The sequence below is a fragment of the Hipposideros armiger genome, unplaced genomic scaffold (assembly GCF_001890085.2).
Source record: "Hipposideros armiger isolate ML-2016 unplaced genomic scaffold, ASM189008v1 scaffold_3, whole genome shotgun sequence".
In the NCBI taxonomy this organism is placed as follows: domain Eukaryota; kingdom Metazoa; phylum Chordata; class Mammalia; order Chiroptera; family Hipposideridae; genus Hipposideros; species Hipposideros armiger.
Genome location: NW_017731353.1, coordinates 7,454,782 through 7,471,596, shown reverse-complemented (window position 1 = coordinate 7,471,596; position 16,815 = coordinate 7,454,782). Strand labels below are relative to the sequence as shown.

General features: G+C 59.3%; 1 protein-coding gene across 1 annotated transcript in view; it reads right to left on the bottom strand.

Moving 5' to 3' along the window:
- The window catches only part of COL5A1 (collagen type V alpha 1 chain), a 157,107-nt gene that overhangs the window by 118,736 nt on the left and 21,556 nt on the right, over window positions 1-16,815 (bottom strand). Inside the window, exons 2-4 of the mRNA XM_019641843.1 lie at window positions 12,890-13,057; window positions 7,752-7,965; window positions 6,618-6,780 (exon numbers count right to left, since the gene is read on the bottom strand). Coding sequence (XP_019497388.1) covers window positions 6,618-6,780; window positions 7,752-7,965; window positions 12,890-13,057 — 545 coding nt within the window. The remainder of the gene's footprint in view (window positions 1-6,617; window positions 6,781-7,751; window positions 7,966-12,889; window positions 13,058-16,815) is intronic.

Here is a 16,815-nt window from a genome sequence, read left to right as displayed (position 1 = left end):
TGGAGACGGAGCAGAGGCTGGAGGGAGGCAGCCACCGCTGAGGGCCACCTGGGGCCCCAGAGGCTGGAAGAGGCAGGACGGTCCCTCCCCGGAGCCTCGGGAGGGACCGCAGCCCTGTGACACCTGGATTGAGGATTTCAGCCTCCAGAACGGGGAGGGAATACATTTCTGCCTTTTTAAGCCGCCAAATTACGGACATTTGTTAGAACAGCCTCAGGAAACTCATGGAGACTGCAACATCCCTGCCTTTCCCGGGAACTAGGGAAGGTCGCTGCGAAGTGGGCGAGCTGAGACCCAGCCTGACCTGACAGGGCGGCACTCGGGGGGAAAGCACACATGGACACTAAGGAAACATCAGGGACTGGGGTGGACGTCGGGCTTGGGACAGAGCGGGAAGGCCAGGCGCTTCCAGGTGCTTTGCACCTGCTGCTGGGCCTGGCCACGCCCACTGCCCTCTACCAGGCCCCCCAGGACGTGCTGTCGGTGGTGGGAAAGCATGGGTGTGAGCCGCCCCTCCCCTGATGCTGGATCTCGGGCCCATGATTTAGCCCTGGGAGCTTCCATGTCCCCATCTCGAGTCAGGGCACATGGGCTTAGACTGGTGACAGCAGGCCATGCAGACACTACATGCCAGGGTCTCCCCTCGGAGTTGCTGGGACCGGACGCATGGCCACATTGGCCCCGGCTGGGCAGGGATGTGGGCCCTGCGCTCAGAACGGCCAACACAGCTGCCCCAAGCGGCCCTGGCAGAGGAGCCCGTTTGTGCGGACAGTCCCAGTAGGAGCCTGGCATCAGCTGACCCGGGGCGGCGAGGTCCTCCCGGCCAGGGCCGAGAGCCAGGGCTCGGTGCTCGCCACGACCGGGAGGCCTGTGTTTGCAGCAGAGGAACCGACCTCTCTGGACTGTGCTCCACATGGAGTCGTGGTGCCCGCCTGCCCACCCCAGCCAGAGCCTGGCTCCTGTTCCCAGCTAACTGGGTCTAACTGGCAGCACCAACTAGAAAAACACCAGTGGGCCTGGGGGAACCACCTGACCTGTGGACGCTGTCAACGCGTAGGGGTGGGGGACAGAGGCAGCCCCAGCAGGTCCTCCTGCCACCACCCCACGTGGCACCCACCCTGTGTCTGAACACGAGGGTGGACGCAGAGCTGGCCGGCCAGCCCCTCAGCGCCAGCCCCACCACAGGCCCCTCAGGCTGCCTTCAGTCCAGGCCGCGTCTGCGGTTCCTCTGGACAGAGGCGTTCGGGTCAAACTGACAGGCGTGGGGAGGCTGAGGCTGACAGGCCGGCGTGGGCACCGTGCAGGTGGGGTGTGTTTAGGGTCCAGCACAGCCCTGCTCCATCCCACCCCCCAGAAAGAGCATTTCCTGCAGCAAACAGTCCAGGACACTGGACGCCTGTGCTCTACCCAGGTCGGGGCTCCCAGCTACGCCCAACGTGCTCCACACACGCTCGGCCCTTGGGCTCTGTGGTGCTTCCTCGGCTCCGACACCAACCCCCACCCCACCCCGTTGCCCAGTTACGCCTCTGTCGGCTCTGAGGCCCACTAGATGGCCGTTTCCTGAGCCCCGCCCTTTGTCCCCAGCACTGGCTGCCCCTGGAGGTGCTCAGCAAGTCGTGGGTGACAGGATGTTTCCTGGAGGGTCCGAGGTCACAGCCGGAGCAGTGAGAGTGAGGACGTGGACCTGGGTCTCTGGGGCCAAGCACTCTTCCAGTCCTTGACGCCAGTCACCATTCACGTGAGGAACCCCAGGCCGCCTCCGTGACTGCTAAGACAGCGCCTGCTTGGCAGAGGCCCCGTTCCTGCCCCAGGAAAGCAGAATTGCAGGAAAGAACGTGAAGCTGGAAAAGCCAGGCCCCAGGCAAAAGGGACTTGGGCATTAGGTAGCCGCTGGGTCTTTCCAAGCGGCTGCAAGGAGGGCAGGCGGACACAGGGACGTTGCTCGGGCGCACGGCTGTCATCTTCCCGCCGACACTGGGCATTCTGCAGAGAACAGCCCAATTCACAGTCTGTTTGGTCTTGTTGCCCCTTGAAACACTCGACAGCTTTGCAGCGGATTTGGCTCCCGGCCCAGAGCTCACTGGCTCCCCGTCCCGAGGTGGCCTCCTCCTCCGCGCCCCCTCCATGTGGCTCACCCCAGGGGAGGGTCACCCCAGGGGAGGGTCCTTCCACCGCAGAGCCCCGAGCAGAGGCCTGCCCTGCCTGAGCCCCAGGCCCTGCCCTGCTTCCCGGTCCCACCCCTGAAGACCCCTCCACCTAGAATGCTGGCCAGCTCCAGGTCCCCAGGTGACCCAAGCGCAAGGGCAGGGTGTACTGACTCCGGGATCAGCCCCTGTGTCACGGCCTGGGCTGGGGCAGGCGCTCTGCGGGGAGGGCAGCGGCCGCACCGGGAACCCAGCTCTGGCAGCCACCGCCCCTGCTGACGGCTTGTCCTGCATCTTCCTTGCAGGTTCCTGGGCTTCACAGACCCCACGGGCCAGGGGAATCCAATGTCCCTGGGGCGTGTACAGGGCCATGGGAACAAAGCAGCCACCCAGGATCCGCCCTGGCTGGGGAAGGTCATGACCTGATTTCTGAGTTCCTGGTTCCCTCGGTCAGGTGGACAGAGAGACACAGGAACCGCTGGGACCACTGCATCCACAGTCCGTCATGACCTCAGAACAGAACCATCGGCTCTCGACAACAGAGTTGGCAACAACCCCACTCCACCACAGTTTTGCTGGGGGACCTTTGGCAGGTCCCTCAGCCTCTCCGGTGCTGGCTTCCCAGGCACGGGGAGGCCTGATGGGAGGGCAGAGCACACAGGTGGCATGCTGTCATGGGGCCCTGCGGGCCGGTGCCGGCGCTTACCAGACTCCCGTCCAGCTCTGCCACTGAAGACAAACAACCACTGCCCACCGCCTGCCAGACGCCCGTGCTCTCCCTGGCAGCCGAGCCTGTGTTTCTAACAACACAAAATCATTCCTAAGCCCTGGATAAAAACAAGACTTCTCCTGCTCGTGAGGCCCACAGGACCCCTCTGCATCTGGGTCTGAAGAATAGCTCCCCCCACAGTGGGCCCTCGGCCGGCCCAGCACCTACTCCCCATCAGAGGGTGGGAGAGGTGCCCTGGGACCCTTGGCTGCTCACTGGACCCAGGGCGCAGGCACATCCCAGAAGGGCACAGGGCACAGGACACACACGTCCCAGGAATGTCGCGGTGGTGGGTTTGGAAGGGACTAGAATGCCCAACACCCCCCACACCACAGGGAGGCCCCATTGGAGCCAGGCTCACCAGGGCTGGGGACAGCGAAGGAACAGGGGCTACCAGTCCCACGTCGGCCACACACCCAGGGAGGCCAGGGTGCCCTCGGCTAACACTGGGCCCTGCACTGCAGGGGAAGCGCCTCTGTCGGCTTTCAGTCTCCATCCCCGGGTCTCCCCCTCAACAGTGCTTCATTGTGGAAAGGGGGGGGGGCCTCTGTGGGGCCACACGCACCCCGGGAAAAACTCCAGTGCCCCCAACAGACTCTAGAGTTTGGCAAATCCTGCCTGGAAACAGAGTTGAGCACAAAACTCAGCGAGTGGTGCCAGGGTGACTTGGCCCTCCACCAAAGTTCCCAGCATCCCCTTGCGGAGCTGCAGGACAAATTGGCTCTTAATGAGAGGAAGTCATCCTTCCAGGGGGAGAACGTGGCCGCTGGAGAACTAGTGTTCCATGCTGCCGGCCCCTCCTTTTAAAGAGCCTTCTCTAGAAGCCAAGTGGTTAGAATGTGAAGTATCATTACTTGGGATCTGCTGGAAGGCAAGGAGTTAAATCACTTTTATTTCAAAACAAGCAAAAATTCTGACTCACTCGCCAAGAGATGAAGGGTGGCTGGGAATACGAGGCCAACCCACCCGACTTTATCCCTGCCCTATGAAGGAAAAAAACCAAAAGGAAAAAAGGTGGTCTGGGGCCACCAAAGGCGTCACCGTGTCCCACTGGTCATCTTTAAGAAACACAGGTCGCATTTTCCACCGTGAACGGGTCTAACAGCAGTCGGCGGCTAGGAAAACACCCCGTTCGGAACATGAACAACTTGTGGTCAACAAAACCCCTCCTTCCTGGCAGCCACTCTCCCTCAAATCCAACACTACGACCGGAAGAGGGGCCCTCCAGAATTCTGAACGAATTCTTGACCTGTGGTCTCCGTGAAAAGCCCGCCCGCCTTTAGCCGCACCGCGAGACCTGCCCTGTCGGTTGGAGAGGCAAGCGGAGAAGGGAAATGGACTGTCAAGTTGAGATCTATTTCTTCTAGAAAATTATAAATCGTTTCCATCCTATAATAAGGCCAGTAGGGACCAGTTATGGAATGCTGGCTGTGGGACACACACACACACACACACACACACACACACACACACACACACTTACACATGTGTGTGCCATGGGGTGGGAGCTGTTATTGTCCCCATTTGACAGAGGGGGACACTGAGGCTCAGACGGGCTGGGCAGCTCCCCATGACCTCACGGCTGCTGAACGTTGGCCCTGGGACTCCAGCCCAGCCCTGACCTCACTACAGCAGTGGATTCTGAATGCATTTGTGCTCATGGCAAAACAGCGTTTCTGGGTCAGTTTGAAACTCAAGGGTCCTAATTTTTTTAGGATCCTAATTTTTTTTTTTTACACAAAGCTTTTTCCTGAATCTTTCCAACAAAAGGCACACTATGAGCACACGAAAGACACAAGAAATTGCAAACATTTGGCACAACACAGAAAAGCTACTGTATGATAAATTAATCCGAGTCTGCCGTGCGCTGCCGACCTCAGCACACTCCGCACACCTTCCCATCTCCCAATTCAGAGCTTTCCAACAGAAACTTGGGTGGTGGCAACAGTGACCCGGGCTCCTCAAGCAGGTACACAAGATGAGCGCTTCACAGGTGAGCCCAGGTAAGCTCCCAAACATCTCCTGAGGCGCCATCACTGGTCCCACGTTTTACAAATGAGAGACCTAAAGCTCACCAGTGTCACCTGCTTTACCTGGGTCCTCCCACCAGCAAGAGTTCTACACCAGCAAAACCCCACCCCAGTCTGTGCAGCCCCAGGCTCCCCAGGAGAGCCCCGAAGCTGCCTCCCGCCTGGCTAAGGACAGTCCTGGCCATCCCCCAGTTCATCCTGGGTCCCTGGGCAAGTCTGGTTGGAAGTGTGCTGAGACGGGGTCTCCAGAAGTTGCAAAAATTGGCAGTGCCAGCCGGACCCAAGCGCCAGCCCACCTGCTGTCCCAAAGGCCCAGCTGTCCTGGGAACCTGCCCGCACGAGGGCTGCCAGGCTCGGCAGGACCCACAGACCCACCTTTACACGCCGGCTCCCCAGCCCTCACCCGCGTCCACACAGATGGTTGCTCCGGTCAGCCCTTGGCCATCACGTCAGACCAGAGGACTGCCTCCCACATCTACCTGCTCCGATACCCAGAACAGCCCTTCCCCCTGAGGAAGGCAGTGTGGGGGCGGCTCGCATCCACCCTCATGGCCTCTGTGCCCCTAGGAAGCAGCTGTGTTTGTGAGCCCGCTTTCCATGTGGAGCAGCTGAGGCTCTGCGATGTGACAATGACTTGCCTGAGGTCACACACCCAGCCCGTGGGGCCACCCTGAGGCCAGCGCCCTCCTGGACTTGTGTTTCAGCTATGCCCCATGGCCCCCAGCATGACTTATAGAAAGAGGGGACTTCCAGAATTTCATCCTTCTCACAAGCTCAAAGGTGCAGGGCCAGTGGGTTCGGTGGCCCTTCCCACTGGCAGCCATCACCACCATTAAAATAGAAATGGAACGGTAAGCATGCGTTCTCTCTCCCTCGGGTGCCCTGGGCGGGGCCCCACGATCCAGTCAGTGCCTGTCCAGCTCGGCGGGCCTCCATTCCCTGAGTAGACGCAGGCACCCGGGGTTCCCCTCTCAGGCGTGAGCACTGGCGAGGCAGGGCTGGCCGGGCACAGGACAGGCCATGCAAACACGGCCAAGAGCGTGAGCATGTCCAGGGGCTCACGCTGGCTCTTGGGGACGTCGGGAGCAAATGCCGCCCATCCTGTCCGCTGCCTCTGGGGACCCCCAGGATGGAGGTGGGGCCTAGGGATCAGAATGTCTACAGGTCGCCAGGTGGTTCCGTGCACCTTGGGCACCTGCAGCCGTCACCTACTTGTGGGGACAGTTTTCCAGCGCTGTCTTATGCTGAACCCTGGGCGCTGCCCAGAAAAGCGGGGCTCCAGGCTGGACACAGTGGGCACTGCCGACTTAGAACACTCTGAATGGTGGTGGCATGCACCTTCCCGAGACTCCCACTGGCTGGCCGAGCTCTGCCCTCCATGTCCACCCAGAAGGCAGCTGCCCCTTGTCCCAGGACAGCCCTCGGAGGTCAAAGGCAGGAGGCAGCATGTTTCCACCAGCCTCAGGTCACAGCTCAGCAAAGCCCCATGTCCTTCCCAAGCTGGTCCCCGGGAAACACGGATATGGGGCCCTTGGACAAGGGAGGCCACTGCTGTCCTCATGTGGCCTCTCCATTCCCACAGGCCACAAACACCCCTTGGGACAGCCTCGGAGGCTCCCTGTGAGCAGGGACTGCCCCTCGTGTTGCACGGGGTGCTCTGCCTTCCCTGCTTACCTCAAACACTTCCTCGTCCAGAATCCGGGTGCCAAACACAATGATGCCATTGACATCTATAATGGGGTGGTCGCTGCGGTTGAGGAATTTAGTGGCCTTCTTTTTACAGTCCAGGATCAAGGTGACATTTTTCTTGTGGACGCTGAGTGCAATTCTGTGCCACCTGCAAAGAAACAGACAACCCGGAGGGTGAAGGGAGGCTCAGTTGCCAGTGCAGGTGACTCTGCTGCAAATTCCTGGAGACGTGAGGAAGACGTCTTATTTCCAGCACCGTCGTGGACGGGCTGAGCCATTCAGAGCCGAGCCTCTGCAGTCAGACACTTTTGGGCATAGATCTCAGCCACGCCACGCGCCCTCGTGAGAGGCATTCCACCTCTGGAAGCCTCAGATTCCTCGTCTCTCAGACGAGGTCAGCTGTCTGAACCCACAAGCTCATGGGGAAGGCCCGAGCATAGGCTCTGAACGGGGATGGGCTCGCCGGGGTCAAGTGCAGGGTGACACAGTGTGTTGCCTTGTGTGGGCCTCATGGGTCCCCACAGCAAACCGCAGGCTGCCGGAGAAAACCGAGTTTGATGGGGAATGTTGGAACCGAGGGATCTTCATAAAACTATCAGTGAGAAATACGGGTAGCGGGGGAGGGTGGGGCGGGTCACAGCCTGAAGGGCTTCACCGCACATGGCCTCAGAGGTGACTTTAAAACTACCAGGGTTTAGGGATGCACCCAACACAATTCTGGGAAGATCTGCCTTCTTTTAAATCATTCATTCCCACCTTTAATGTGTCTGTACCCATCAGGATTCCTTATATCCTTCCTGCATTAAGTAGGGTACAACCACACGACCTCCCGGGTCCCTTCTGACACCGAGAGGCTGGCATTTGATCTGCTTTAGTGCCTCTTGTAAAGGAGAAATAGGGGCCCGGGAGAAGACAGAACGCCCCAGAGCCACAGAAGACCCGCGACGGGGACCCAGCTCTCAGGACTCCAAGCCCAGTGCTCTCTCTACCTGTGGGCTCTCAGCACCGTGCTGCTATCAGCATATCCTGTGGTCATGCCCGCTCTCCGGCCGGCGAGCCTGCCTGCCCGCCCGCCCGTCCGAAAGGAGAAGGACTGGCTGCCGAGTGGCGCCCACTTACTTGCCATCTGACAGGTTGATGCCCCTGAAGAGGGGGTAGTCTTCTGGGCCCGGTTTTCCCGTGTGGTCCTCATAGAGGAAGACAGGCGAGCGGCCCATCTCCAGGCCGATCTGCTGGATACCCTGCTCGTTGTAGATGGACACCAGGAAGGCCTGGCTGCCCTTCTTGGCTTTCACAGTGGTTAGAATGGAGAAGTCCTCGGGAAACGCAGATGCTGGAACAGAGAAGGAGCTAAGAAGGCAGGCGGGAAGACCCCAAGCACGCCCGGCCGCCACTCCTGCCAGCAAACCAGCTTAGGGACCTGGCGACCACATGCTGGTGCACAGCCGCCTGCGCCTGGAGCACACTGTTCCTGCAGCCCTTCCCTATCACACACGGCCGCGCCTACCCCTTCACGGCTCAGCGTGAACGCAAAGCTGGTCGTTCCCTCCAGCTGTGAGCCTTCCAGGCCATCTTCTCGGTTCCTACACTTGAGTGCGTCTGTGTGTAAATCCTAATGAGGACCTCCTCCTAGAGGGTGAGCTTCCTGTGGACAGGGGCCGGGCCACCTGCTTCTCCGCACCCCCTGTAATGCCTGAAGCTGAGCCTGGCAGGCTGTCCCCTTCAGCGCCCTCTGGAGGGAGCTGGGCAGGGAGGGAGGCGGCAGGCAGGGGGTGCAAGCACACCTACGCTTTTTGCCATTTCCCGGTGGGCATGCAAAACAGAAAGTAGGGAGAAATCAAAAGACTGCAACCGGCGGGGGGGAGAGAGAGAGTGAGAGCAAGAGAGAGAGAGAGAGAGAGAGAGAGAGGGGAAAGGAAAAAAGAAAGAGCGAGGCCTGCTGTGCTGACAACACAGGCCAGGTACAACTTGGTCATTAAAAGTCAGACCCAAGCGGGCCCTGCAGAGGGCGCCCAGGCCGCCCCACGTGCTCCAGGCTTCTCTGCACACACCTCGCCCCCTCCCTTCCCCTCTTCCAGGAAACCCGGGCCCCCTCCTCCCCACGGACCATCCTGGTGGTGAAGCCAGCCGCTCTCCCACCACCTTGTGCAGTTCTGCCTAGAGCCTGGGGCTGATGGATGTGCAGTCAAGCCAGCCGGAAATCAGCGGGCTTCCCAGAACCGGCCAGGAGCAGCGGCCCCCAGAGGTGTCAGCACGGGCCCGCTGAGGGGCGAGGGAAGGGGCAGGGCCTGCGGCTGCAGCCGCTCACGCTCGATCGTGCTAGAGGGCTGTGGATCTGGCTTCAGGCCTGGACAAGGAAAGAGTCCATTAGCAGGGCCGCTCCTTCTTTCGAACTGTAACAAGGTCAACCAGATGGCCCCAGAAGGCCACTCCACTGGGTGGCAGAGCAGCTTCCAACACAGACGCTATGCGTGGGCGCCCTCTGCTGGCGGAATCGCTGAGCAGCAGGCCTCTGCTTCCGACATTAGGGCAGAGCATGCAGGGTGCCACGCTCGGGAGAAGGCGGCCTACAAGGCACCAGGCCAGGGGCGTCCTAAGGCTCCCAAGGGGCAGAGGATAAATCAGCTGCGGCAGCCTCTGCAGAGCCAGGGGGAGGGCAAGAGGGGCCATCGCCGCTTCAAACCGTGAGACCAAGTGGGCCCACAAAGGCTAGCTGGGAGAGCGGCGTGCAGCGCTGAGGCTGAGACAGGCGGGCTGGAAACTCCATCCCATGGGCCCCTAACCCCTGACTGAGGCTGACAGGGAGAGCGCCAGGCTCCCGGCCAGGGGCCGTGCACCTGTGCCAGCCAGCTGGACGCGGGGGTCTGTTGGCTGTGCTGAGTGCCATGGGCCGGCCCTGCCCCCCCCCCGGGGGGGGGGACCGCTCAAGGCCCCCATTCCCCAGCGCTAGGGACAGCGCCAGGGGGCAGGTGGTCATCTGAGGAAAGGCCAGTTTCCTTGAGGAACCAACTCAGGCTGCCCTTCCACTTCCAGACGGGAGACCTTTGGGAAGTTCACCGAGGCCACTATTGTCACACAGCCATCAGCTTCACACTGTCCCTCCAAATGGAGGACGTGAGGGGGGAATTGGAGATCACGGCCTTAGCTGCACCACCCATGGAGGGAGAAGGATCTGCTGCGCAGGCCCCAAGGGGAGACCCCAGCCGCCAGGCCAGCAGCAGGACCTCGGCGGCCCCCGCTTCCCTGGGGGTGAAGGGGCCCTGAGGGGCCCAGGGCGAGTTTGACCTGCAGCATCTCAGAGTTCACTGCCCACGTCCAGGGCGGACTGTGCAATTATGCTCTGAGTCAGTGACTCCCCAGCTCCCATTTCGAAGGGTCAGCTGCCTCCTGTCCCCACTCCCTGCAATGCCATGCCACGACAGTCACTGTCCTGTCTTAAACAATGAAGCGCGAGAAATGAGCGAACTCACTTTCTCCTGCATGACACACCGCCTGGGACCACAAACCCCCATCTCTCCCAGCTCATTAAGATGCTGTTTCTTAATTTTTAAATCTCTGTGGCAACAAATTTTCTCAGCTCAGGTAACCTAAAAGGGTAAATTATGTTAGCATGAATCTCTCTCCTGGCAAAATAACAATGGCTTTATTGTCACTTTAGAGATGGCCCACTCCAGTCATGACACGAGCTTAGGTCCTGACACACCTCATCACGTGCACTGTCTGCAGCCTGGGAGAGATGAGCTGCTGTCCATCTCCATATTTCATTTCTCAGAGAAAAGTCACAGTTGGGGGGTGGGCTTGGCAAGAGGCCCAATTACTTCCTCGTACCATTTCCTTTTCACTTCGGCTGAGGCCCAAGGGCCCTGGAGCAGTTTGGGTACACAGTAGGAGTTTAATAAGTGCACGTGCTATTAAACTGACTCCTACTAAGCTGACAGTTACTGCACAGGCTGTTCTGCTGGACGCAGGAGGATTCTAGAGCCTCCAGCCCACCGGGAGTGAGGGGGGAAGGGGGCTGCAGGGTGTCATCATGTCCAGTCTCTGCCTCAGATCCTGGACAGGGAGCCTCAGCTGCCCCCCAGTTACCAGACGGAGGACAAAATAGAGAGAGGACCTCAATCGTTGGCACGAAAACCGAGGAGGGGCCACCTGATGGCAGCATCCCTTCCTCTGCAGCTGCCGCACACACCGGCATTCTAAAACATAGCCAGACGTGGCCGCTCCCCGGGACAGGGACAGCACAGCAAAAACGACAAGTGGCATGGCATGGCATTCAGAGGCTCCAAGGGAGGAAGGGGCAGAGAAGCCGTGTTGTTTCCTCAGGCCCCCGGTACACAAAGCCAGGCTGTGCTGACCTACAAGGATGTCCTTTCCCAGAGTTCCCTGACGCGGCACTTTGGGGTTTGCGGAAGGAGCCACAGAAAGTCCTACGTCAGTTGTTCCGAAGCGGCCTCCGGTTTATGTGGCTCTAATGAGGGCATCGTCATCTGCGGACCCATTCGACTACCAAGCTAATTATGACTAGGAGGCTCTTTAAACTGTTTGAGTCTAATCAAGTTACTAATTTGAGAGCTTAGAGGAAAAGTGGGCTTAAAAAAATCCCTTGTCTTACTGTTCAGGAATTCATACTCGATCTGCAATAATCAGCCTGTATTCTAAGATTCTCAGGTGCTTCTTGTCACCAGATAATGCCAGGGGGAGGAGGACATAAGGATACAAATTCCAGTGAGTTCGCCTTGCCCATGACCCTGAACTGGGGGACAGGGATCAGATTAAAGTAACTGTCAGCAAACGGACTACAGGTCACCTCCAAGATGGGGCACTTTATTGCCACAGGAGGGCCTGTGATGTGACAACTCCATGCCCGCGAGGCCTGGCGGGGTGGTGTTCTGGAGAACAGACACCAGAGCCTTGGGCAGTCGGCCCCCTTAAGCCTTTCCCTGGACGCAGCCCCTCAGTCCCCTTAGGTCAGGAATTCTAACCTGGGGACACAGGGCAGGAAACAGACAGTTCTGGGCAAAGACACAAGTTAGCATTCAGTGGGTGATTCCAAAAGATATGTTCCCCCAAAAAGGTTAAGAAACGCTCCTCTGGATGTATGAACAACAAGACCCCACAGTTCTTTGCGGGGAGCAAAGCAGGGACCCTGACAGTGACCTCCGTCTGCAATGAGTCAGACATTCTCCAGGCTGGACATCTGACCCCAGGGAGACTCGGGCGCCCAAAGCGGGGCTCCTTGAGCAGTCCTGACGGGATCCAGTGCCTCCGAGCAACCTCATCAACCCAAATGATGTTCTTGAAAAGGGGCTGACCTGGCCTCTCTGAGAGACAAGCTATTGAAAGTCCTGGTGGATTAAAAGGGGGGCTGAGAAAAGAGTTGGGGTGAAGCAAAGGATCAGAGGAAGCAAAAATGCAGCCCCGAAAAGAGTGTGTCCTCAGGGACCCAGTAGGGACGTGGGATGAACAGAGAACTATTACTTGTCACATTCAGGTCACAAAAAAAAATGGTGCATGGGCTTCTAATAATCACAGAACATCTCATATGGTGAGTTTATCTGCCCAGGGTCCCCTGGTCCTTTCTGATGCGAATCAGAAAGCGCTCATTTAACGCAGGGGGAGGGTGTCAATCAGTGCCCGTTTGCCCATGTCCAGATAAGCCTAGAGCCTTTCACTGACTCTGGGATTGGGGGCCCAGGGGGGGCGGTAATCACCTACCACCCCACAGCCAGGTGACAGGGACAGCCTGGATCCTGCACCTCAGCAGCTAACGCTGCTCCGCTCTGGATACATAATTAAAAGCAGAGCTTGGCAATTGATTCTCATTAAAAGCCCACACTCTCGCTGGGAGTCGTGATGTGTGACTCATGTGTCTCTTGGTGTCACTGTCCCCAATTAAGCTTGTGTCTGGAAGTGCTTCCTTTCCCGTGACCCTGAGGCTTCCCTTAACCTCGTCCCCTGGGAACCACCCATCGCCTTTTTGCATTTGGAGTCCTGGCAGCCTGTCTGCACCTGGAGCTACACCTGCTTGGAGAAGCAGCGGGAACAGTGAGGCCCCCGTGCCCACCTTTGGTGGGGAATGGTGATGGCTGCCGGGGCTGTGTTTCCACTATAATGAGATCAAACTGGGCTCATTAGAAGGGCTTTCTGAAAAGCCGAGCATGTTTTTCCCGGCACGCGCAGGCTTCCGGCTCTGCTCCGTGGCTGAGCGGGAGGGCGAGGCTGTCCCTGCCGCCCGGCTCACATCGCGTGTCTCTTACCGGGGTACAGCTGCTTGGTGGGTGCACTGAGCTGAGCATCTTTCGTGACCCTGTAAGCGACATCTGGGCCTTTGGAAGATCGCCGCGTTGTGCAAAAACCTGCTGTCTTGGCTATTCCATCAGGCAAGTTGTGAAAATCTAGAACCTTCAGGAGATCTGCTGGTTGAGCTGAAATGACAAAGAGGAGGTGGGGGGTTAGCCACAGGCTTGTGCAGGAGCACCCTGGGGGTCAGATACACCGGAAACCAACTCGGAGCCAGCATGGATGCGCTCGGAGGAGGCTGGGGTCCCACTTTGGAGACAGGAGCAGGTCCAGCTCCGCAGCCCAGGCCCTGAGAGCAGCACACAGCAGGAGCAGACCCTGGCTTACTCCGCCTGCCAGCCCCACCCTCCCGGCTTTGCACTAACACTGCTTTCCCGCCCTGGTCCTCAGCTAGACGCGCTGTACACACACTCACACCCCCACCCCAGCTCCCAGACACTCTTCTCCCAGAGGAGAACCCCCAAAACCTAAACTGGAAGGCCGGTGAGATCCCCCGCTGCTGAGGGAAGCAGTTTACCGAGGGCAAGCTTGTAAGTGGGAGGGGCTGACACTCATGCAGTCTGTTAGGCGATTTCCGGAGTGTTCACAGTGCCTCCTAAGTGGCCACTGAGAACAGCAGGGCATCCCATTCTAGCTCCCACCCTTACCCAATTAAAACGTAATTTCCCACAACCGTTTACAGCAATATTCCGTTTCCATGGGCCCCAGAAAACTGATGCCTACATGCAAGACAGTGTGAAACCAAGGGTGAGGAGGGGCAGGTCCCCGCACCCCGTCTGGAAAGTTCCTGACCCTCCTCCATCCAGGGCTCCTCGGAGAAGGGCAGCAGTGCCCGAGGGCAGAGGAAGAGCTGGCTTTCTAACCGAAGCCACACACTTACCGGACAGCTCAACAGTCCCCAGGAAACGCAAAAGATGGCCTCCACATGCCTGCCCTGAACGAAGCCGGTCTCATGTGGAGAGTTCAGCTCATGTTACCACAAACAAGAGGCCCCGAGGAGTCCCGGCAGAGAACATAAACTCAGACTTGGAGTCAAAGCGATAGAGCACACGTGCAGCTGGGTGCTGCCCTGGGGGTTTGGGGGAATCCAGCAGCCAGAATCCACATACCTGCCCAATGGGTGTGTGTGTGGGTGTGTGTGTGGGCTGGCCGTGCCCCTCCACTGGGGCCCCAGGTGGTTGGTTCAGGGATGGGCATGTGACTGGGCTAGGCCAAGGAAGCGCCATCCTGGGCTTGTTCCTTTGGGATAAAGGACGTCTCTGAGCTCTGCTGGCTCTATTCATGGACCAATAACCTGGAACCACAGGAGGCTATCTCCATCCCGGGTGTGTGGGCACTCCCCACCTGAGATTGCAGAGACAGACTCCTGCCACGCTATTTGGGCTCCTGGGTCAAGCTGGGCCCAAAGAGGGCACATGTATATAAGCCAATCAGTTGTCCTTAAGCGTACGCCAATTGGGGTCAGATTCTGACACCCACTACTAAAAAGTCAGCACCCACTGCTGGGTGCAACAGCAGGGCTGACACAAGCTGGCCTGCCTGAACTGTTCAACTCACCAGCTCACCAGCCTTCCTCCCCAGAGGAGTGATTACATGCCGAGGACTCGCTCAGAGGAAAGCCCCACTTTTTTTTAACAAGGGTGGAAGATTTGGAGGTGAGAAAGGACCCCCAGTGCCAGTTTCCCCTTTACCAGCTGCTGCCCTTGGATGGCACAGCCATCGGAGAGGGTGGCCGTGCAGCCTAATGCGTGTCCAGTCAAGACAGAAGCCCTGTGCTCGGAAGGGAGGACACGGGAGACAAGGAGGGCCAGGCCACAGCGTTCAGTGCAGGCACTGTGGACGCTGCCAGAGGGAGGTGCAGATGGCGCCCTGTAGGCCACCCCCCTGCCATGACGAGCTGCGAGTGAGGGGAACACAGCCCCTGAGGAAGGTTCTGTGGAGGCTGGAGTGGGAGGGGAGGGAAGCTGCTTCTCCCAGCACAAAGCGTGGCGCCGGCCACAGTTCCTTTCGAGGCACGGGTACCCAGATTCCAGAGTCCTCAGTCCCCTGCCTCCCGTGGTGTCGTTTCTACAATTCGGCTCTGCTGCAGCCTCCTGTTACTTTAATCAGGGTACCAGAAACCTGAGGGACGCGGATTTCCCACCTCTGCATGGAAATCCTCAGGTAGGGCCGAGGGAGGGGCAGCGTGGGGCACAGCACACTCGGTCCACGCTGACCTCCACTTGTGTAGAGTCGCTGCCTCTCATGGGCTCTGATTTTCCTGGGTGGCCCCAGGAAAATTTTCCAGAGCCCAGCCCCCAAGCAGCGTGGTCAGTCCCTTGCACATCATGGCACCTCCCACCAGCCTCCCATAGCCCTCGACAGATGCTTGTCCACTTGACTTGAGAAGCAGAGCCAGGCACAGGTGCCCGGCACAGCCCCAGGCCTGGATTCGGCCGTGGGAAGCGACGGCTGTGCCAGCTGCTGGCTCACCTGCCACAGTGACACGGCGCCAAGCTCTGGCTCATCTCTGAGATTCAGTTCCAACACTGACAGCGGCCAGGGGAGGGATCAAAGATCCCGGCCGGTGCTTTCCGGATTCACATCCCAAGAGCCATGATGCTCTTCCCAGACGTGCAGGCCTGTGAACCTGTTTTCTCGATTGCTGATGGGAAAGCTGTTTCCCAGAAGCTTCCGGGGCCTGTTTACAGACCTCCTGCGGCACGAGCTGAAAAGGCCACCAGACCTCTCCAGGCCCGATGCCACCCTCCTGCCGGCCAAGGACTGCCTGTGCCAGGGCTAAAAGAACGTTTTTATGCTTTAGAAGAGGCGTGGCAGGCGCCCGAGAGGAATCTGGCAGCACAGACCTCCCGCGGGCTGCCTTCCTGGGATGTGCGGCCCTCCCCTGCAAGGGCCACCTCCTGAGAAGCCAGGAGCCTCAGCTCCCATCAGGATGACAGCCCGCTGGAAAGCACTGCTGGCTTTGGGACAGGTGCCTGTGGGTTTGCGCAGAGCGTCACCCCCGCTAAGGAGATCTTAGGGCCATGTTCTCTCGGAGACGAGTGAGAGGCGCTACCGCCACAGAGCGTCCAGCACAGCTAGCTCCCTGCGCCCTGGAGCTCGGCCAACAGCAGCACCTTGTCCTGGCACTTTCCCCCTCGGTGGCTGAGCAGAGGACATGTGTCACCACGCCTGGCCCGGGTCCACTCTCTGCCTGAGAATCACTAGTGTGCACGCAAGCCACCCAAGGCGTCATGACACCAAAGCTTGGTGCTGACATGGGGCCCTGCCGTGACCGGGGTCATCCGGCAGTGGTGGGCACCTGTGGGGCTGGCTCAGGCTCTAGCCCTTTCAGGCTGTTCCCACCCTTCCTGTTCTGCAGAGCCTGGGAGCTGGAGCTGAAACTACATTTCCCAGACCCCTTTGCAGTGAGAGTTCCAGTGCAGACGAGGTTCTACCAGGCAGAGTTCCAGGGAGTTGGAATGTGACAGGGAGGCGGCGGCCTGGCCTCCGTCCTGCAGGGTCTGGGCCATGTGCCAGGGGGACTCCGGTGGCACTGGCAGCAGTGACTCCTGGAAGTCTAGGTGGCCACTCACTAGGTGGCCGTGGAAGCGCCTGCCTGCCCGCATCCCATCTTTCTCCTCAAACCAGCCCAGCCCCTCCCCGTGGGCACTGAGCCTGCCTGCGACAAGGAGCCACCCTCCAGTGGGGAAGCGCCACACGGGGCCCCGAATTACAGGGGCCCTCACCCCTGGCTCTCAGAGCATGCCAGACATGGGTTCTCAGGACCTGCTCTCTGGGCCCTGGAACCCATAACACGCCTCCGGATTCCACCAGGTCACTCATGGCCGGAGACCCAACAGGAGGTGACCTTGTCCTCAATGCCCCCAGTCCCGGTGTCCCC